Source organism: Coloeus monedula, assembly GCF_965178545.1.
Source record: "Coloeus monedula genome assembly, chromosome: 4".
Taxonomy (NCBI): domain Eukaryota; kingdom Metazoa; phylum Chordata; class Aves; order Passeriformes; family Corvidae; genus Coloeus; species Coloeus monedula.
In genome coordinates, this window is record NC_138784.1 from 13723580 (window position 1) to 13747348 (window position 23769).

Here is a 23769-nt window from a genome sequence, read left to right on the forward strand (position 1 = left end):
TGCACAATGAGCAGAAGGAATCAGATCTCAAACAGTCACCAAAATAGACTTTCTATGGCCTAAAAAGTACCTTAGTCCTTCAGGACTGGAGGTACGTGAGTGCCCTGCTGGGAAAGTGGCTGATCCTGCTGGGCTGTGGGATAATAAACTTGTGACAATACAAAGCTCTGTGTGTGGGACTGAACCTTACCAAAACATCAGGCAGAAGACTTTCAGGGATGATGCTGTGTTAAGTCAAGGAGTTTTGATGGCAAATCCCCTGAAACAGCTCACATTGGTTCAGACTGGAGCAGGGCTGTCTTCAGTTTGAGATTTCCTTCTTCATCTTGTGCTGGGGAAATTATAGCAGCTGAGGCCAGTACTGCAAACTGGGTGGACACCACTAATGCTGCAGACAGCTGCTGGACTTTGTTGTGCTGTAAAGAATCCAGTTGCAGAGTTTCTGGGTTTGTTTATGCTTTATTACTGTGCTGTTTATCTTTAATATACTTTCAATATTTGCTACACTGCAATTTCATTCTTGCAGATGGGAGATTGAATGGGCCAGGAGCTGCATTATGTAACAGCCCAAACCACAGAGCAAATGATGCCAACTATCACTGCATGACTGCTGAAGAATATCTCAGTCACCTTAATGATAAGCTGATGGATGTCTCTGGGGTAAATACATCGAGCTTTGGCTCGCTTTTGGCAGTGAAGCTGGTAGCTATTTTGATCCAAACATTTGTTTTAAAATGCTTAGGGTGGAAGCCTCAGTGATGACTAAAGCTAGTAAGTAATTATCCATTTCCCATTTCTTTTAAAATTTATGCTTTAGGTTTAGATATTTGTTTAGATATTTTGTTTAGATATTTGTTTTAAAAGTTGGTTTAGAGGAGATGTCAGGAAAGAGGCTCTAAAAATTATGTTGGATTTCAAGTCTTCTGTGTTCTCAGAAACTTCCAGTTCAAATACATTCAGTTTTCAAGGCAAAACCATTTTTCGTTCTTAATTGTTTTCTCTGCAGCCTCTGCCAGGAAAATACATTCCGGGTTATTTTTTCCCATCCTTTTGTGAGCACAGCAATTAAGTATTCTGCAATTAGAAAAGAGCATCTCTGCACTGCTCATTCATGGAACAGCCCATCTATTCGTGAGAATGATCATTCAAGAAGGTGTTCTTAGTCCCTAAAGTTTGCAACACGGTGATCTTAATCAAGAGTTGATTGTCCAGCTTTTCTACATTTGCTTATTATTTTCTGTAAGGCAATACTACAAATGCTTTGTATTCTTAAACTGCAATAAAATACTTGCCTGTTGCCAACACAAGTCGAGAGCAAACTTTTATTTATGTTCAAAAAATATGCAGTAGACTTGTTAAATATATTTAGTTCAAGATATTTAGCTAAATATTCCTTGTTAGGACACCTATTCTGCCTTCTGTGAAACAGACAGTGACAGTGACAGTATCAGCAAGTCCTGAGCAGATTTTTGCTTCCCTTGAGGAATTCCTGTACCCACTGGGTTTGTCGGGAAGGAACCTGACCTTCATGTTACATTAGCAAGCATTCTGTCGGCTGTTTCACACCCAAGAAGCTAAGGAGGTACTTCCTTGGCTCTTGCCATCTCACAAGTAAGCAAGGAAAAGTTGCACAGCACCTACAGTAACCTGCTGTGTTTACAGAGATGAATATACAGTGTGAACACTTGTAGTGGCTATAAACGAAGTTGTGATATTAAAATACATCTTCATCAAGCTTAAGTGGGGAGCTCTACCAAGTTCTCAGTGATTTATGACTGCATTCATTTAGACACTGAATCCGTCGAGTCTGGGTTAAAATGCCAGAACTACCCCTGGTGGCTGTTTTAATCTGTAAGGTCAGACATATAAACTGGTGCCTGAGCTGAAGCCTTAGAGCTGAGTGAGCCTCCAAACTGGACAACTTTGCTGCATCTCCCAAGCACGCAGAGCTGGGGACATGGTTTGGGAACCAGCTGTCCTTTGGGGTGGAAGTGCAGGCAGGGCATCACCTGTCTGAGACAGTGTCTGTCAGTTCTGGCACCAGTATTGTTGCCAGAGTCCTTCACAGCACGGGAGCCTCGTGGGCACCAGGAGCAGACAAGATCAGGAGAGATGCGCAGAGGCCTCATGGAGTGGGTGGAGGATAGAGATAGTACAGCTGCAGCATCCCTCCCTGTGAGAAGTGATACTGCTTAAAATGTCCAGAATTTTAAAGTTTGAGCTTAAATTTAATGATAAACAAAATTTAAGCCGTAAAAAATTCATTCTAAAAGCTCAGTGTGAAACTCTGTTTAACTATGCAAAGAGAGACAAATTTATAAAAATAATGACAAGATACAACAGGACTGGAAAAGCTCCTGATCAGCAACTCATCTCCGCTGTGGCAGTGATGATGTGATATATACACATAGGCTTATTTCCCAGTTTTTATTTGTCTCTTACAGCATTACTGTTGGCTCTGATGGTAGTAATATTTATCTGCTTGGTTTGTTTTTCTTTTTTCCTGAATTGGACAACTGAGTGAATCAAGGACATCAGTCTGAAACAAGAAAGGAAACTGATGTTCATGGAATCATTAAAGCTGGAGAAAAACCTCCAAAACCATTGAATCCATCCTCTGACCAAACACCACCATGGTAGCTAAACCATATCACAAGGTGCTACTATGTCTGCCCATTTTTTGGAACATTTCTAGGGACGGTGAGTCCTCCACTTCCCTGGGAAGCCTGTTCCAATGCTTAACCACCCTTTCAGTGAAGAAATTTCTCCTGTAATCCAACCTGAACCTCCCAAATGATGACTGAATCTTGTTACCAGTTGGAATCTGAGATTACCAGTTACCGCTGTGCTCTCATTTCTGTTTCAGTTTATACTTACCTAGAAATGGAAACATTCCGACTTTAGCTCCAGAACTTACCCATTTCAAATATTCTTGCTGCTTCAGAAGTTTAACAAAGAAACAGAGATGGAAAGGCTGAAGATCATTTGCATTTTCACAGTTAAGTGTTCAGACTATTTTATTGGTCAATTGCTTATGTTTATGGAATCTTCTCTCAAGAAGTGATTCTTGAGAGAGTGTGGGAGTCCTTGTGCAGCACATGGATTTAGTCAGATTTCTGTGCAGTGTAACAAACTGATCTGAGGCTCCCATATTCCTCTGTGTGTTTGGATTCAATCAGAAGCACCAACCAGCTCCCAAAATTTAGGCACTTGCAATGGTGGCTGAATTTGCTAATGGTTTTTTGCCTTACTTCCCATTTCTAGCCATGCCTTGGTGACTCACGAAGATAGTTTTGGTCTATGTAATTGATGTAAATCAAGGATAATCTTCCTGGAGTCACTCCAGGGTATAATTGTTTCTGAGATAATGAACATTTCCTTCTATGTGTATAAATGATCCATGCCAGCTCTTGAGTTTGAGGGAGAATTGAACAGCATTGATTTGAAAATAAATAGGGAATTACAAAATTTAAAACATCTTCTCTAACCTGCAGCCAGGGAAATAAGGCAATATTTAAAGAACTAAGTTTACACAGATGTGAAGTAACAATCTTTAGTGTGTATCTTGGAAATTAGAAAACAAAACCACTACCACCGTGAAGAACAACAAAAGGGAAGGAAATGTGTGGAGATTAAAGCTCCCACTAACGTAAAACATACTAAGTTGGTTTTTTATTTTTTTCTTCTCTGTGAAAAAAACAGATGATAACGGATGCAGAGCTAGCTTGTGATCACACTCATTACTATCTTGTTATCAAAGCAAGAACCAGATGGCATGACCTAGTAAGGGTAAGAAGAATGTTTTCTTTAAATAAATAAGCAGCACTAATAGATTTCAGAACATCATGCAATGTTGATCTTCAGATTCTATAAATATTCAAAGAGACCCGTGCAAAATAGCTCATTAATGATAAAAAACTTACTCTGTAATTAAAAAGAAATCCACTGTTTGAATAATATGCAATTTTTTGCAACATTGATTACGTAGTAGATGCTATAACAGTTATTTCTAAAACTTTCTTCATATCCTACTATTGTTAGTTTTATTTAATGTTTCTGTTGTAAGAGGAGTAATGGACTACACCTGAGGCCTGACCACTGAGGCACAGCTTTCTGCTCTGCTGACACTCAGTGCTTCCCATCCCAGAGAACCATTAAGGGTGATGCTTACACCATGCAAAAAAACTCTCATAAATCTGTCCTATAAAAATATTCCCATCTTTTTAAACTTCTCGAATAGTTGAAATATTTGGTCAGTAATTCAGCAGAAGAAAGAAATGAATATGTTTTTTTCACTAACAATGTACATTAAACAGTAGTACTGGTAATCTCAGTTTACAAATTGACTGGTAAAACCACCAACAAACCCAACCAACCAACCCAAACCCAAAGCAAAATCTAACTAGTATTAGATATAGAATGAGTTGGAGAGAAAATCTGCAGGTCTGTCATTTTTTCATTTTTCAGACCATTACCTGATCTAGTTGAAAATGTCCCTGCTCATTGCAGGGGATTGGACTAAATGGCTTTTCAAAGTCCCTTCCAACCCAAAGTATTCTATGATTCTATTATTTTCTGTTTCCTTCTCAATTCCCATTATTTATTAAGCTTGTAGAGAGATCAGACATTTTGTCAAACTTGTTGGTTCTTGTTAGTGATGATTTCTTTTGCATTCCAGAGTTTTCAAGGGTTTGACAGTGAAGGAAATGGCATGGTACAGCCAAGGGACTTGAAGAAGTTCTTGTTCCCATTTGGCATTCCAATCACCCTGGAAGGATCGAAGCAGCTTTGGGCAAGGTATGACAACTCTAAATAATTAGGTCTTGCAATAATGCATCTTTTATAGGATTACAGAGCCTTTGGTAGTGCCATGAATAACAATAGGTTACTCTGCACAAGAAATCTTTTCTTTTGTTATGATTGTGACCTCTGTACATGACACTGTGTTACAGGAGGCTATGTCTTATCATATTAAGTTCAGTTAGATCCACCAGTTTCCAATGAATTCAAAGATAGGACTTCCTCTTGGCTTCAGAATTTCCAATCCCTTTAATTGAACATGCATTTTCTTCTTGGATGGAAATGTAGGTCACTGGTTAAATTAACTTCTTTTCTGTCAGTTTTTCTTACACACAAATGCCCGGCTCAGTTTCTCCTGGGTTAAAGTCAGTTCCAGATATCTCAGGTCAGGTGGGAACTGTAAACAGAGCTTCCATCCAGGAGGTCCGTGGACAGTCCACTTTGCCCACCTGTATGAAGGCACAGCCTCTTCTTTTCAGAGCACTACGTTTGCTCACAGTATTTTCAACCTAAATAAAAGCGACACAGTCAAAAGAAAAGTGCCACACACCAAATACTTAACAAAAGAAAACAAGGCAATTTCATGCTGTGTAAAGATTTCAAGTAATGTCGTGAAATGTTTTTATAGATGAGTAATTTGTTGGGAAGTGGGGGGAATTTGTCTGCCTTCAACAAAGAGGAGCTGTGCTATAAACTGTGTTTGCAGTGGGATAGATGCCAGCTGTATGTGACATTATATAAAAAGCTACCTTCATTACAGGTCTATTTTGAAAAGTCATCACTCTAATATAGAGAATCTGAGTGTATTGCATTTTGGTTACAAACTGCATTAACTATATAGATTTTTCTTAGCACTGATTCATCTATGAATTATTTTCTACTCCATTAGATTTTACTTCCCATTCTTATTCCTTATTCCTATGGCACATTGAAGAGTGTCCTTTTCATGCAGTTATCTGCTGCATAACTTCACTCCCATCAGCCACTCCTTTTAGAGAATAACTAAAATCTCCTACATGCCTCTATGTCTGTAACTTGAATAAAGGAACTAGAGTGAGGCTGAGGCTAAATTAGGCATTACCATGCATCAGAGCTCTAGCAGGGGGAGAACCTCCAGGGGAAAAAGCCTATGGAAGGATTTATACCTAAGAAAATATGAAAAGTGTTTATGAAGCTAAACGTGTTTTTCTGAAGGAGGATTACACCTCTGAGCATCTCAGACTTGTGTGACCACTTTGAGACACTTGAGAATGGATTTTTAGGAGGCCAGTTCCATGCATCACAAACCAGACCCTGAAAGGCTGCAACACTGAGAGCTGGAGAATACTCCTGACAATTTGTGCCTCGGGGTAGTATTTTTAGAAGCGACTCTGTGATTACAATGCATAAGCCCCATCTTTTGAGTCTCACGTTAAGTCACTCATTCATTTTCAGTGTGGTATGGCACCTCTGTAAGGAAGGGAAGTCAGTGAGAGCTAAGCTGTTAAGTCAGTTAAGGACATCTGTAATGCCTTTCTATGGGGAACACATGAATATTTAAAAAGAGCATTTCTTTTTCAAGGTATGATACAGATGAAAAAGGATAACTAACTCACCGAGAATTTTTAAGAAACTGGGGATAGAGTTTCCATCCACTGACACAGGCTCAGCCAACACATCATGGACGACAGCCATGCACATCCACAAGCACATTAGAATAATAAACAAAAGAAGCATTCAAAGCTGAAAGAGCAGTGGGAACAACAGAAAATAAAGCTCTGCATGTAGAAGAAATAAAAAATCAGACCCAGTAAGTTATTTATGAGCTTAGCATTTAACTTTCAGCATTTGTGTTTAGTTTGTCAAGATGACACTGCGAGGAATACAAATACAATGTTACCAAAAAAAAGGCTCTGAAAAAGAGTCTTGGGAGGTGCTGGACCAAGATTATCCATCGTGTTATTCCCTTGATTTGCTGGAGATAAGCTTAGCTTGTGTGCACTGGGAGGCTTCTTTCACAGATATTTTCCATGGATTATATCTTTTACTACACAGACCTTATGGCAGCATCACTACTGGCAAACCAGAAAGTCCAGAGACACTCCCAGACTGCTGCTGAACTGCCAAACCTTTGCCTTGTGACAGCTAATGTTTTCCCTGCTCCCTCCCAGCACTGGTTGGGAGCAAGAATGCCCCAAGGACAGTTTCTCCTGGGCAGTTTGGAGGCAGCAGGTCCCTTTGGGTGGCTGAGAAGGTTCACTGGCAGAGATGTGCCAGGTGGCCCCTGTGCCTGGGGCACTCTCTGGCCTGTTGATTGGCATCATCTCAGCTCGTGGTTCCAGTCCTAACACTGCTATCAGCTCAGACTGAGTGAGAAGAGCAAGTGCAGGTCCTTCCCCATCAGACTACCTCAGGCAACCTTGACTTAGACCTGGTTATGCTCACCAGGGCTTTCCTTGCTGCTGGACGGAGTGGGTGTGTAGGACACCGTGGTCCCGTCTCACTCCCTGTCCCTTGGATGAGGGCCAGGTGACAATCACACTCGGCTTCACCTCTAGCAGCTACTTAAATTGCTAGGAAATGGCTTTGGAGTGCAGCAAAACCAGCCTTGACAAGGATGGACCCTGGCTCCACATGACAGGCACACGCATCTCATCTCTGAGTCCCTGCCTGGAACAAAATCAACACTCACAGTTAGTAGGTCGCTGCTCCTGAGAAGAGCATTTGACAGACAAATGACAAAATTATATTCTGCTTGCAGTGGAGCCTAAAGATCTGTGCTTGCCCCCGTGAGTCAGCAGTGATTAGCCTGCTGCTCCTGCTGCTGTAAGATTCCCTCACCTGCCAGCAGATTGAGGCAGCAGGAGAATCCTCTGCCCCACCACAGTGCTGTTAAAACTTTGCATTTCTGTGGATAAACACCACCTAGATGCTTATCATGTTTCTTGCTCGTGCTTTCACTCTTCTCCTGAAATGTATTATATTTTTTATTTTTTATTTAACAGTATAAATCCTCAGGAGCAAAACCCATGTGAAAATATATCCTCAGGAGCACAGATTTGCTTTCTTTTGTGTTTGGAAAGTGTCTGGAAGTTGTAGAAACTAATAAATTATTGTTGTAAGAATGATAATTCCCGATGACATTGTTGGTAAAGTTGATACACTCATAAACAGAGAAGAGCAGCCCTGTCTTGCAGATAAAGAGGCAGCTTGGGAAATCAGCACAACACTGCCCCACAAAAGAGAGAGAAGCCTGTAAGCTCAGGCTTTTGCCTTTTTACCCTGCTCTTTAAAATTTTGTTTCTCAGTATCCCAAATAGGCTGAAAGAGGAAAATTGTCCTTTCTTTTCAGCATCACATCTCTCCCACCTGCATTGCAGCTCTCTGGCATAAACTGCACTTATGACACCCGCAGGTATCAACGAGAGTTCTACCTGTAAAGAATTGTATAATATAAAACAGAGATGGTGAGGCAGCTGCTGTGCTGCAGGCATTGTTTATTACTGTATTTGTAACTGTTTGATGTGAAACTGCCTCATAGTGGGCTTTTCCACTCCATTTTTTGTACCAGCCCATTGTCTCTAGTCTGACTTGGATGAAGAGCTCCTCTGGTCAGGAACCTTCTATTTCTTTCCTGTTAGTGCAATGCCAAGTGTGAGGCAGCCCTGCCTCCAATGCTATAAATAAGAAGCAGCTCTGCGAGTCAGGAAGATGCTGTGTGCTGCAAGCAGAAATTATACAGCGTGGCTCAAAGATGCAAATATCCTCCTGAAGCAGCTGGAGAGTGATTAAATCAATGGAGAAGACATGCCAGGTAAAAATAAAATAACCATGATGTGAGATGCTGGCAGGTCCCCATCCTTCAGGATTATTTCCTTTTGTGAACCCACAGTAACAACAACCGTGGTTAGAACAGCAACAATACTCACAGATACACACTGCTTAACCTTTGTCTGGAGAACCAGAAATTGGAGACTGGGTCACATAAGACTGCATGCAGTTATGTGCTAGCAGCTGGGGCCAGATGCTGCTGGTTGAGGTAGAGCAGCTTTCTAAGAGATGGACGTGGAATATTCTGACCCCTGCACTGGGGGTCTCTCATCCTGAGTGCTGACAGTTTGGTTTAAACATGCAGAAGGGACTTTTATAACCCTTTCCAAAATTGCATTCTAATTATTTGTTAGATTCTGCTTTTCTTGATTTATATATATATAGGACACCCAGTTCTGATTTTAATCCTTTGAAATTTGTCATCTGCAGCTTTGTCTGGAAATAAGTTCACAGTTTAATCGCTCATGGTCTGCAGAAGTCTTGTTATTGATTATTGCCACCTTTCAGTTCCGCTGAATGTTCTCTTTTTGCCTCCCACACTTCCTCACCCACCTCCTGGATAGTGGGAGCAGTCCTGTGCTAGCAGTGCCTGTCTGGTTTTCTCTCTTGGAAATCTGGATGTGCAAGAGAAGTTGAATCCAGACCTCTGAACTTCTCAGATTTCATGTAAGGCCCTGGAAAGCCATCAATTACTCTAGAGCGGAGTCGTTGTCCAGAGGATGAAATCCATGTGTGTGGAGGCTGTGAAGGCAGGAATCCAGTCCAGTGTCAGCCTCCTGCTCCAGAACCCCCTCAGAGAGCTGACACATGAGAAGCAGAGGTGGGGACCATCCCTCTGACTGTAAGGCTGGTGTAAGGAGATCAGCTCTTGGTCAGCAAAACCGATGCAAAATCAAGCCAGGGTGTTCCACGAGGGCCTCAGTCCACACCTCCTTCTCAATGCACTGGAAAACTCATTCCTTTCACCTGTCACATTGGGACTGGGAAGAGATATTTGCCTGCAGTGTCAATTTGCTGTTTACAGGACCCACTTCAGCAGCACTGGGAGCAGCACCCGCTTCCCCTTTGGTGATCGTGCACAAGCCCTCACATTTTTCCTTGCCCAGTGGCTGCATCCAGCTTGTGTCCTTACTCCTGGCTTTCTGCAAGGGCTGTGAACCTCACACTACCAGCTTTGGAGCAGTTTCAGGGCCCTGTGATTGCACACTGTGAGGCAGACAAAAGCTCTGGACATCTTACAATTCAAAACATACTGCCTTGCACTTTTTTCTTCCTTTTGCTTTTGGAACAAATTGCCCAAATTAGAAACAGACATTGAACAGTGTGCAGTGGCTCTGCAGCTCTTCAAGAAAAAATATGAAACATTTGCAAGAAAATATTACTTTTTTGGCATTGCAGCTTGATCTATGGTTTTAATCCTCATTTTCTCCACGTAGATATTTATTGCTGTAAGTGGAATAATTACCACCTGGAAAACTTTTATTAGACCAAAAAATGTTGAATGCTTCAATTTTCCAGAAATATGAATCTCAAAATCTCAGCCTCTACTTTCACTGGGACTTCTGTGATTCTGTGAAGATTTAAGTGGAAGATGACAGTAGTGATGAAGAGTGGCACTGAAAGTAAATATAGTTGAAAAGGGTTGCTGAATTTTTCTGCAATGAGTGTACAATGTGGACCGTATCAACCCTTCAAAGCCCACCCTTGCAAGATGGAAGGGGCTGTGCTGAATAGATTTTGGGGCTGGCAGATCACTGTCTCACTGAAATCACAAATTTTCCTTAGGGTGGTCAGCTGGCTTTGGCTTTTAAGTTGCTGTCCTGCTTCCTTGGTGTGATTCTCCTGGTCTCTTGCTGGGCCTCAGTCCCCATCCTCCTCCACCACTGCCCCTTGGCTGTAAAGCTGTGGGGTTTAAGCAGTGGCACGTCAGCTCTAAAAAAGCAAACCCTCCTCTGACAGAAGATTTTAGATTTGTTTCTCTGCTGGAAAATCTGCAGGATTCTGAACATAATAAAAGTTAGAACTCAGAGATGTAATTAGCAGGCGTTGGATCTCTAGGGTCTTGTATCTGAGAGGAGGCTGAGCTGGTTAGTCAGTAATTAGGAACGTGGAGACTGAGGAGAGTAAAGCCAGCAGGAAGGCAACGCAAGTGCACCCTGACTGCTGTGCACCCTCTTCAGAACTCTTCCATGCTCTTTCCAATCCAATGTAAGCCCAGTGCCATGTGGTATCAGGAGCAGGATGTGAAAGAGAGGAAGGAATTAAGCAGAAAAAGAGAGATTTGAAAGTGAGAGAAAAAGTGATAGCTCTTTAGGGGCTTTTAGAGCCTCTAAATCACACGGGCATTATTGCAGTTTCCTTGAAAAGCCTCACATCATGCCTTGGAATATACAGTGCCCAGATTAATCATAAGGAAGCTCACAAATATTTTCTGGAATATTGCAGGAGTAGGAGCTATCAAAGTCTTTAATGGCATGAAACCAAGCCAGGGTGAGAGGGCAATCCATGCATTTACAGAAAGTAAGTTGAAGGAATATTGCACTCGCAAGGAAACTTGAACTTTTGAAAGACACAGGTTTCATATAGGAATGCAGAAGGAGGAATCCTTTGAAGAATTTTTAGCTGGTCTTAAAATAACAGATCAGTCAAGTAGCTATGACATTTCAGAGATTCCATTTTAAAGGATCAAATCAAAGATCCAAAGATACAGAAAAGATCCCAGGAAAGTAGGATCAAAAAAAAAAAAAAAAAAAAAAAAAAAAAAAAAAGGTATGCTAGAAAAATCTGTTTAGTCAAGCTGGGACAGTCAGAAGGAACAATATGGAAATACCAGAAGGGGAGAAGGACATGCTGTCTGTCAGAAAAGGAAACAGAAAAAACTTAAAGAGACTCTTCAGAGCTATCTGCAAATAGCCAAAGTGAAATATGTGAAAATTGATAGATTCACATTATGTCCAGGAGTTTTGAAATTCTTCATCAGCTATAGGAAATACAGTTATTTTGCAGGGCCTTGCAACTGGAAAAGCAGAAGCAAAAGAGAATACTCTCCATATCCCCAGATCTATGTGATGGTGCACAAACATGCAATACAACAAAATACCACTGAGAAATGCTGTGCAAGAGCTTCACAAGTGGGCTGCAGACTAAGAATAAACAACCTCTAAATTAAAAACTGGTGCCCAGACACTGCTACCTCCAAGCACACTGTAAAATATCTGGCCCAAGGATCTCTCCATGTTGAGGAAAGACTTTAGAAACTGAGGATGTCTAGCAAGAATCTAATTTGTATCAAAGAATGGAATGAACTTAATTTGAAAAAGATGAAGAGGGTAGTTTAAATTTATAGGCAGAAAGAGTTGTTGGAGTGAAAGCTCCTCTGGACTCAGGCCCAGAGGGAAGCCAAAGCACAGGGGTTGAATTAAAACCTTTGTACAAGCTGAGATACTTGAAGCCACACCAAAGTGAAATAGAAATATAATTTTTTAACTTCAGTAGAAATATATGCTAAGTGCCTTAAACATTAAAAAGCTGTAGCAGAGACCTTAAACACAGTTCTTGCTGCAGCAGGGTTACCTTTTCACAGAATTCTTTACTTTAGACAAAATATAGATAGAATTGCACTGTTCACATTGTTTAGATAGAGTGTTCACATAAACAATAAGAGCTGATAGAAACTGTACACACAAATCTGTGTAATACCTGTGTAACACTTGCGCAAGACTTACGACTGTTAGAATTACACTAGGATAGGTTAAGAAAAGGAAAACTAGAATTGTGTGTTAATCTTATTGGTCAGTTAACAAATATAATCCACACTTCTGTAAGAAAAAGTATATGGAGCATATAGAACATATAGAAGAAGCTGGTTTTGCCTGCTGTTGCATGTAACCCCCTTCAAACTCTGCCTTCAAGAAAGCTGTGAGACTATGAAATAAAGAACTTAGCAGAACAGCAGCCTTCCCTGCTCTTTTACCCTGGTCTGAGAAGGAAGGGTACCCTGTCAAAGCTCAACAAGAGTTAATGTTTGGGGTTTTTCTAAACATACCCATGCCTCAGCTTGGTTAAAGCATTGAGTCTGAGGAAGGATCCATAAACCTAGGAGATCAGCACCCAGAAATCTTTAGTGTCAGAGAAAAAGGGGACACAGAACACAGAGCTGTATTTTCACGAGCAGTTTGTGCTGCTAGGAGCATCCCTCTGGTTATGAGAGAGAAGCTTGCAAAGGAGCTGGATAATTTAGGAGTCATAGTGGGAAGTTTGAAAATGAGCCAGTTAGCATTTCAAGATGAAAAAACAAGTGACTGAGATTGTTCTTGGGACCCAGTCCTTGTTTCAGGACAGCCACTGTCCTGTAAAGGATGTTTTCAGGTAAAAGGGCTGCATACATTTTTATGAATATCAGTAATTTTTTACAAAAATTTAAAATCCAGATTGTTCTGCTGGATCTAAGTGAACTTCCTTGCATTTGACAAGGTGTTTAACACCTTGCATTTTTAGACCACGCAGCAAGAGGTTTTGCTTTCAAAGATTTCCTTTAGGCCTAAAGTTCATTCTTGAGTTTTCACAGGAAAAGCCATTCACTTGAAGAAATTTTCCTGCCTAAACGGGAGACATCAAATAGAGAGAAAACCAGTAGGGAAGCTGAAAAAACCATCTGAGGGCCTGAGAATGTGATTAGACAAAAATGCAAATGTAAGGGAGGAGAAATATCATAAAGGATTAACTGTCAAAAATATAAGCCTGAATCATTACAACAAATATGCCACTCACAAAGACAACAAAGGTGTCCAGAGGCCACTTTGCACAGGAATGTTACATGAGAGTTCATTTCACACAGGCAATCTGTGCAAGTAACTTTTGATTTACTACATAAAATGGACACACCAGGCTGTAAATCTGGGAAAAGAATTCCCAAATTAAAAGCATTAATAAAGCCAACCTCTGGCCTTACATATAGTGGCACTAGAAGACAGACAAAATCTTCAAAAGATGGCTTACAGGCAGCATTATTTAAAAAAAAGGAAATGTGTGGCCTGTGTTTCTAGGACACCTGTCAAAACCACAACTGGGGCACAGACTGAGAGAGCAAAGCTCTGGCTCTCACTAATATGGAATATTTCTATAATCAGCAGAGCTCTGCCCTCTGGTTGTAAGGAATGTCACATATTTGCTAATCCACCTGTATGGTCAGAGCTGAGACAAACCATTTTGTAGGCAAAGGAAAGACCAGCTTCCAGAAGGTGAAAATAGCATGAATTTTAGTGGTTTGGGGGTGGGACGGGGGGGGGGGGGGGGGGGCAGGGGGAGGGTAGGTGAAACCATTCAGCCTGATAATAAAATTTAAGTTGAAGAAATACCTGCTAATCAAAAACACTTTCTAGAGTATTCAAGGAGTCTCCAGATATTTTGAATAGTTCACTTTATCTTACATTCATTCATTCATTTTATCTTACATTAATCTTAAGGCACTTTGGTAGTTAAAGTCAAGGTTGAATATGCAAAGAATGAGCTTGTGCCTACTCTAAACTCTTGAAACAAATTGCAGAGAGGCTTTTGATTGAGTCAAGATGCAGAGAATCACGTTGCTTGTGTTCCCAAAATTTGATCAAAGTGCCTGATGTCAGTGAAATGTGACAAAATGAAGGGAGAGCAAAAGTCAATTTTCGAGGCCCAAATTCAATCATGTGCCAGAAGTGATAGAGAAGTTTGAAGGTCCTGATCTGAAGTCCAGCACATGGATATGGATCAGGCCTTGCTCTACTCCAGTTCTGGTCAGGTCCAGCAGGTTTTGTTGAAGTAGTTGTCTTGCTGTGTCAGAGTTTCAGGAGACTCAAGAATTGCAGGGCATTATGGTGTCAAACCCTTATAATTTTAATGGCTGTAATAATAATAAACATTTTGTAACTGATCAGGACAGGCTTTAAAAGAGAGAAGAACTATGTTTTGCATCTGCAGTTCTGAATGGAGAGAGGAACCAGTTCATCTCCCAGGTAGCATTTCTTTATAGCAAGAGGCCCGAGCCATGCAATTCCATGTATAAATTAAATGGAGGGCATACTGGATTTGAGGTTTGTTTCAGAACAATTTGGCAGTCTCTGAACAAATTTTATGAACTTATCACACAAAATCTTTCCCTGCCTCTCCACCCCTGTTCTGCGTATTTGTTTGTATCTTTTTGGCCCAGTTAACAAAGGAGCTAAAATAAACTTCTGCTTGTCTTTCAGGGATAAATTCAGGGATTACTTCCAAGATTTCAATAACGCCTTTCATAAAGGATAAAAATAGAGATGGCTATGTAAAAATATGTGGCCTGCACAGGACTTTACAAGAATTCAACCCTTATCTTGATGATGATCATTTCAGCAGTTTTCTAAACAGGTTTGTATGATTATCTCCTTAGGACCTCTTTGTCCACACCCACCAAAGCCTGTAAGCTTCTACTGAGTGTTAAGTAAATGAAAAACTCTGTTAAAACTAATGGAGATGCCCACATGCTTAAAACTGCAGATGTGTGAAAAGTACTTTTGTATAATGAATTGATTTTGCAGGCAACAAAAGTTAAATGACTTTTTGAAAAGTATGCTTTGAGTATGTGCATTTGTTTTCTAGGTTGTTTCACCTATTTCATTTCAGTTTAACAGAGCAAGGGTGTGAAACATCTTGTTCAAAATGGAAACACAATTAAATCAGGTTATAAGATAACATTAGCTTTCACGTGATCCAGTGCTGCTGCCATGACAAACTATCCTTTTAATTCTCTGTATTAATAAGAGAAAGAAGAAAAATCTCTATTGTAGAGGCTGAAGAACACAAAGGACCCGCTCCAGCATTGGGTACTGCAGTTCTCTGCACCAAACCAGCCCCCAGAGGTCACATGCCTGGCAGCACTGGGTTTTGTTCTCCAGTGCCTGCCAGACCAGACTCATTTTTGAAATAAAATTAACAAAGTCTTTTCACAGTTCACCTTTAATTGGGTGATCAACTTTTTATGAATTGAAACCTTAATAGGAATTTGCTGCTTGTTTCTTTCTCAAAAACCTCTTGATGATAAACACCTCCATTCATTGTAATTTTGTGCAGATTATTCCTTTCTTGATCCAAAATAGTCTTTTCTAAATAATACAGAGTAGATTAGCATATGCATTTAGTTTTATTACTAAAATTTTAATGCCCACTTGGCAATTTATTTCTCCGCTTAAATGGTGTTGATTATTTCCTTTTCCACACACTGTCTCCAATATTGGAGCCAGCTTGACACGGGGAGTATGTGGGAGTGCTGTGCAGCTGCAAGATGCAAAATCAGGGCTCTTGAATGTTTTTTTTTCTTACTAGCAGATATGGGGTCTATAGTTAATTTCTTTTCCAGCCTGTTTTGTAAAGCTTCCTCTTTGTTTTACTGGCTCTCCCCATTAATTAGACATTCTTGTAACTGGATATTCTGGTGATTGGTAGCTGAGGCATTGGTACCCAATGATTTACTGTGGAAACAGATGATAAAAGTGCGTTACAGTAATTCATTTTTAAACGAGAAAATCAGGGTTGTGTGGTGGGGCCATCTCCTCGGTCAAATCTTGGCTCCCTGGGACTTGCCATGACCATAATTCTAACAAAAAAGCTGAGTGCAAGACTGTAAAAAGTACAGGCTTTCCCCTGCAGCATAGGAATTGTCCACCTAATGCATACGTGTGAAGAACATAGTTCTGATAATTGGTTATAAAGCTATTAAAGTCTTTTATAAACCTCTCCGTAGATGGTAACTCTAAGGTCAGTCTGGAACAATTCCACGGGAGCCAATGGACCTGTATCAAACATGCCTGGTGTAAATTGTATTCTGGAGACTCTCTGGTCATCTTTTAAGAGCAGGAAATTCCACAGACTGGCTGCACTGGCTTAATACTCGGAAAACGAGGGCAGAGCAAGCCCCTGCTCCTGTGTCCATTGTGATGATGAACTCTACAAGCTCACTGGACTTGTTTGGAGCCCTTGTTTAAAATTTATCAGGTGCCTTTTCATTAAGAAACCACAAGTCACAGGACATTGAAAGTAGCTTTTCATGTAATGGTCAGTGCTATTCATCTTGTCTTAATTTTTCATGCTAAATAACTTTTATAGTCACATATTTTGTGTATATGTGAAGCTTGCCTGAAGCGCAGCCCTTCTATAGTAAAATATGCGAATAAAAATTAATTTAATTTGGAGACAAAGTCCTCTGCAAAAAAAACCAAAACATTTCCAAATCATATGCAAGATCTCATGATTCCCCTTGCCGGTATCTGATGCAAAAATATATTCACTGCTGTTACCTGGAGGTATCTGCAGTCAGCTCTGTAACCCGCTCCATTTCCAGTGTGACAGAACACGGAATTCTCCGGTGTCTCTGATCCAGCAGATGTTTCAGGTGACAGACAGAAATTCGGGAAGCTCTGAGTGCAGCCTGCAGAGCCCATGGGCTGGACTCCCAGGTACGGGGTGGGCTCCCAGCTCTGGGCTGGCCACAAGTGAATGGGAGAGAAACCCTTGCTGGACACCTCATACCACCAGGCACCAGCAGCAGGGCCAAATGTACCAGCCCTCTGTGCAGCTCAGTGGGCACCCCAAACTGGGGAGGGCCTGTGCCTGAGACTGTGAGGCTGAGTCCTGCCAAGAATATGTAAAATAATTCTCTAGTGGCCTGCCAAGCCATGCAAAGTGAAGTGCAGGTTGAGAGGGAAGTTAAGCCCTTTGCCATAACCTTAAGCAGAAGCATTGCATGGAATAAAGTTTGGTTACTTCTGTCCTGGGTTGAAGTGTATTCCATTACCATCCCCATGAGCTGTTGAAATCAGGTGGGGCAGTGTTTCCTTGCCTCCTCCCCCCAGACTATCTTGCTGTTAATGGCCCATCATTGTCCTGCCACATGACTCAGAGATAACTCCCTCCGGACTATCTTCTGTTAATGAGCCTCATCAACACTTGGCCTCATGACTCATTACCCCATTGTGAGATGCTCCACCCAGAGGGAGGAACCAAGCATCCCAGCGTGGATATAAGCTGAGACTCTGAACACCAGAGACAACCCTTCCACTGGATTTCCAGAGGACAGGAGCTACATAGCTACCACTGGACCTTCTGAGGCAGAGCAGACCCTTTTCCTACAGGATCACTGCTTCAGAGGACTGCAGCCACCATTCCACCAAACTAGTACCACTTCCAATGTGGTAGAGAAATCATGAGTATAGAGCTGTGTTGCTACATCCACAAAACCAACCACAGAGAGGTTCTGGATGTCCTAGCATGGGTCTGGCACCAGCTTAAATGGCTGCATGTGGTCCTGGTGCTTCCTCTCAGAATGATCACAACATTTGGGAGGATTAAGCAGCACTTCACCGGCTGTGAGTGAAAGGTGTTTTTGTGAAGCTGAAAGGCAAGGGCCTATTACCACAGGCCTGGGCCCTAGGGTATATCACCGTGTCCCACAGCCATAGGGAGGAGGAGGAGAGAAGATCCAGCCGGCAGGAATTGTGCAGCAATATTGATTGATTTCATTATTTTACAAACTCCTTTATGGACCTTTTTCTTCATAGTCTAACTGGACAAAGGACCAGCCACCCCTTGGGGGTGATTGGCTAAAATCCTAAAGCATCCACTGTCAACTTATTTTTCTACTGTATCATAAACAAGACTTCTCAAGGTTGCAGGTGGCTTGGTTGTGTACATAACTCTGCTACCTCTTCTGTGAGAGAGAAAAGTCTCTCATGGGCTTAGAAAATAGCAAGAAAATCCTTGCTAGCAGCATTTTTGTATCTACGAGGGCCAGTACCAGCACGTGGCACCAAGAACATCCATTCCTCAACAGAGTCCATTAGGTTGTGTTTGCACTGTGATGTGAAAGAGAATTCCACGGACAAGGCTGGGAGTCTCCATGTCTTCCAGCCACCTTGGGGATGGTGAGGCCATCAGTAAATGGTGATCAAAACACTGTGCTGTGTTTAAAAAGCAGGGATGAGCCTCTGGAGATTGGCCTGGATCTGTGTCTGAGACTGTGGCTGAGTTTAAATGACAGGATGGGTATCTCAGACCTGATAAAAAGCTTGGGCTGGAACTAACAAGATTTATACACTGACACCACAAGCATATCCTGAAGTGCTGCTGCAGTACAAATAATACATCATAGTAATTAATCAGTTCAGACAACATGAGATAATGATTGAAAATTATTGATATCTCATTCTGTGTTTTTCCCTTAGCTTAGGAATCAGCATTCATGACAGCAAGCTCTCTTATTTTGATTTCCTGAGAGCAATTGAGGGTGGCAGAGCATCTGAATACCAGCAGAAACAAAAGCAGGCTGCACCACCTGCAAGCTTTGCAGTGCTCATCTTAGAACAAATGCTAATAAAGGAAACATCATCTTAGGATTTGTAGTATAAGGTAAGTTTCATCTTATTTAATGTCCATTTTTTTCCTGCCTGGCTAGGTACTACCCCAAAGGCTTCAAAACTTTTCTGTTATTGAGTGCTACCAACAACCTTGGCCTATGTAGAAATATCATCTTCTGACAACTGCAGGCTTCTTAATTGATTGTATTCTTGTAATTCCACAAAGCAAACATATCAAATCAAGCCTAGAGGTTTTGTGAAGGTAAGATTTGGAAAGGAAAAAGCAAACAGCAAATTATCAGGGCCTTTATCTCTCCCCCCAAAAAAACCCATTCCTCTTCCAGTTGTCTGTAAATTGTGTCCCAAGCCTGTAAATATCACATCTTTCAAGCAGCTCTGTTGAGTTTCCCGAGCTGAGACTTGTTATAACTAGATATAATGTGCTACTGCAGTCAGGCATTATGGTTTTATCAGGCAAAAGGAGCATGTAGCTACTGAGAATAAAGACATCTGATCAGATGTGAGCACATTATAGTGGTTGCAGAAGCTATCACCTGTCACCTGGGGCTCTGCAAGTATCTGTATTTATGCCCTGGGCCACTTCTGATTCTGACACAGACAGATAAGGTGCGTTAGCTGTCAAGTTGCAGGTTTCCTGGTTTCTCCACCTGTAAAATGAGAACAATAAAAATAACCACTTCCCCCTAGAATTTGGAAAGCTCTGAATGAAAAAAAGCTGTATGCTAAGTAGTCCTAGACCACTGTGTCGCAGTCCACTGAAATGCAGCAGCCTCTAGAGGAAATAACTCTTCCTGCCACAGCAAGATTGCTATCAAGCATGGGAAGGAATAATCAAAAAGACCTTGAAGGAAACACCACCATCAGCAAGAACTCTAGAGCCATGTCATGGCACCTGCATGGCCATGTCAGGCCCAGTCCAAGCTCATGTTTTTAGAGGCAGACCCTGTATCCCCAGAAATGTGGTCCTGCCTCCTGCCTTGGTCAAAACCAGCACTTTTCTTCTGCCCAGTGACCTGGAACATCAACATTATAAAAGCCTGACCAGCTGTGTGTGGCCACGGGAGACCTGCTGCCTGCCCAGGGGAGGGGAAGGGACCAGTCCCTGGGGGATAATGAGGCTAGAAACACCCTGTCATTGATGGCTTCAGTTCTGAAACTTCAGTCTGTGCAATCAGAAATAACACAGGTTTCAACAGACACACCACTAGTGATGTCCCTGGAACTAGCACCCAAAGAAAAATCCCGAGATGTTTGTTCCAAACTTATTGGGGTCACATTGCCACAACTTTGATTCACAACCAACCGACCCACAGCTTTTCTAGACTTTGGTATTTCTGCCTCTCACTTGAACTGCTCTCTCACAATTTCTGCCGCTGCAACTCTTCCCTAAACTGCTTCCCCTGGGAAACCTTCAGAAAACTCCCACAAGGAAGAGGCTGGGAATTTTGTGCAAGGGAGGATGAGAAGAAAGATAGCCTTCAGGATGAGCTGGAGTTAATGAGGATGAAAGGCTATTGAGTCCTTTATAGAGCAGAAAATGAACTTGCCTCACGAATAGTCATGGTGGGCGGGTACAAAAAGCAAATTGAATATGCTCAGGTGAGTTTAATTAAAAATATTTTAATGTAAATTATTTAAGGCAGCCCTCTAATATTTTTGTTGGCTTCATCTCTTCTCTTAACCACCAACTTTTCTGGATTATTTGGATATTTGCTATAATGCCTTTTCACTTTTACTGCAGGTTGTTATTTATTTCCATACTTATATTTACACGTCAGAGAACCACAAGCTATTTTTAGCTCATTTCAACTCTTTTTATAATAAGAGAAAGATTCAAATTAAATGTAGTTCTGAGAAATGTGTTTTGTTTCTTTGTGTGAAGAACACCTGCAATTAAAAGGTGTATGGATCTCAGGTGTTTCCATGTGAACTGCTAAATGGCTACTAAAAAAACCTACTCTTTTAGAATGTCTAGGTTTGCTTAAATGATTTGAATTCTTGCTTCTCAGGCATTTTCTCTGTTGGAGAAAGATGACAGTGGAGTAAGTACTGGAATTTCAGCAAGTACTTGGCCATTTCCCCTTTAAATGATGAGACAATCTGTTCAGGCACATTCTCAAGACCCTCAGCTTTTGTGAGTATTTCACAGTACACTGGAAAATGTCTTGAGAAATATAAACCACCTCAGACATCAGAAGAGCTAAAAAGCTATAATACATTTCTTTAAAAGATGGGATTGGATGTGTTAGCAATGACTAACTAAGCATGTGATTCACATACATTCACATATTCTCACAAAGGCACCTGTATTTCTGGTGGCTTCTGCCTAACTCCACGAAACCCTTACCCTCTTTCAAACTGCTCTAATATGTTAAATTGTACACTCACTTGGATTTTGGTCTGGACGTGCACTAAGCTGAAAGCATGACCACGGATGCAGCCAGATCACCCCACGTGGGTGATGCGGGACATGGGATATCCAAATATGCTCAATTCTCCCTGATGTCTCCAGATGGACTGGCAGAGGCCATACAGAAAAATGAGTGGAGTGGGAATCTCAACAGGTTCTTGGTGCCAAACTAGAACAGCAGAGTAGGTGTAGCAGGAAGGTCAAATACAGAGATTAGTCGAGTACAGAGAAAATCTTGACTGCAGTCATGGACAGTGTCTTCTGATGTTCTGAATATGAGAGTTGCAACAACTCAAATTAAACCAGATTTGCTGTTTCTCTGTGCAGAGGTCAGTGCCAACAATGTCTCACTTGCTGCAGTCTGCAGGAGCAGATCCTTCATAAACATGTCCTGTTGTCAGTGCAGCCATCCTTACCATGTTTGCAAATAACAGCAAGATTATCAAATGTGTGAGCCAAAGAAGTCTCTGTCCTATTTATTTTCACAGTCCTTTCTTCTGGCTTCTCCCGTCTCAGCCTGCTTTTCCAGCAGGAAGCAGGTGTGGATAGATCTGAGTGTTCGGGAGTCCAAATGGCATTTCCTTACAGCTCGCTTCTGAACCTGGCAAAGGGTGTGAAAGTTGGTTACTAGAAAAGAGTATTAACTTGCAGCTTATGTCCTAAGAAAGGAACCATGTTTCATGTTCGAAAGTATGTGCTCGAAGCACAAGTAAAATGAGAAAAAATAATAATCATCGTCCAATGGCAAACTGTACCTCTCTATTGCCATGGCAATTCTGGAATGTTGTGCTAAACAGAGCTATACAGTGATTAAACCTTCTGTCAAAAAGCAGAAGCTGGAAAACCAGTGAGACCTGTCTCAGCCTCTTCAAATCCTGAGTCAAAGTCTGTCAGGTATCAAAATTACAGGGCTTGAGTGATGCACAAGAGAAGGAAGAGGAAGGACCACAGGTTTCAAATGAAGGAGAATCCATGAACAGCTCCAAAAGTTTTCAGTGTGTTTCTAAACTTTTGTGATGTTTTACAGGCATTTGTAGCTGGTTAGAGACTTTGTGTGTCAGCTGGCAATAGGCAGTTTTATGGAAGTGCTCATTGTAAGTGTAGCTTTATTAAAATTTTTATAAGGTTGCTTAAATGTATTTTATTCTTTGTAAATTTAGCCTTAATATTTATAGTAGTGCAACTGTTATTTTGTCCTTAATAATAGTTATTGAAAAAATAGTTGGGGACTTAAAAATATTTATGCTTTCAGCTTATTGAAATTAAAATGCATTCTTAACAAATAGATTACATAGTTCTCATGTATGAAATAGTGGAACACTTTGTATTTGCAAATGCCACATTTCCCCTTTCTTGCTTTTATGCTGGAATAAATTCAGTAAGTTTCATCTGAGTCATATCAGCAGAAAGACCAATTGTATGAACTATAGCATACCTGTATAATTATTTAAAGAATGAATTTTTGTCCTGTAATATTGACCCACCAACAAGCTCTCGGGTTACCTTTAGAACAGGCAGCTGCTTTTGTTAGGGAAGGGTTGTCGGGGTGACGTCTTCTCCTCCTCCAAGGAGGTGCTAAGTATCCTTAACAGCTCGTCAAGCTGCACAATCGCTGGGGTCAAACTCCCCAGGACTGTGTCTTTTAACATGAAGTCTCTTTTAACAGTCCTCCAAGACCTCGAATAATTTGCACCTCAACTCAGCAATAAAGCAAGGTGCCTCGACATCTTTCAAGAGGTACTTGGTCCATGACAGGGCTGGAGGTTGAACTGCTTTTTAAATGCTTTTTAAAATACTCAGCGTTCACCTTGAACAGCTTGTTGTGCTGTGTTAGTGGTAGAACGGATAAATCCATCATTAAAATCCAAAATTAATCCACAAGGGAACATTTTTGAAAAGACAAAGCAAATAAAAACCAACTTTGCAGTGCTGGTTCAGCTTTCCAGATGCTCTGAAATCTTTTGTTTTCATTTTGGGTTCAAACCAACATTTCCCACCCACACCTTTACAATTTCATCCCGCCCTGGTTCACACGTATTCCTGGGCTCCTGTGCAGGTTGTGAGAAAAGGCTGATTGTTAAATTATTCACTTCATCCAAACACTCTACAATTTTAGCCTGTAAAGAATGTATGTAATTTAATGAGGTATGCAACTCATTCAGGCACATTAGGAAAACTGATCATTATGCTATACAATTTGATCACTGAAGTATATTAAACAGTAACAAGTAAAGTATGCAGCTTGATCATTAAAGTATGGAAAATTTACTGAACCAGTAAAGTATGAGCCTGGGATGACTTTTGTCTCGCATGGCACCTCATAAATAAAACCCATAACCACAAAGGAAAACATTCACCAACCCAAAAGCT

General features: G+C 41.1%; 1 protein-coding gene across 1 annotated transcript in view; it reads left to right on the forward strand.

The window, feature by feature from the left end:
* EFCAB6 (EF-hand calcium binding domain 6) overlaps window positions 1-23769 on the forward strand; it is a gene marked incomplete at both ends in the record, with an annotated part of 85096 nt that overhangs the window by 55674 nt on the left and 5653 nt on the right. Inside the window, 13 exon segments of the mRNA XM_082281156.1 lie at window positions 1541-1611; window positions 3693-3789; window positions 4679-4797; window positions 6362-6383; window positions 6387-6404; window positions 6410-6443; window positions 6446-6492; window positions 6496-6546; window positions 6549-6589; window positions 14835-14882; window positions 14884-14988; window positions 18837-18980; window positions 20519-20588. Coding sequence (XP_082137282.1) covers window positions 1541-1611; window positions 3693-3789; window positions 4679-4797; window positions 6362-6383; window positions 6387-6404; window positions 6410-6443; window positions 6446-6492; window positions 6496-6546; window positions 6549-6589; window positions 14835-14882; window positions 14884-14988; window positions 18837-18980; window positions 20519-20588 — 867 coding nt within the window.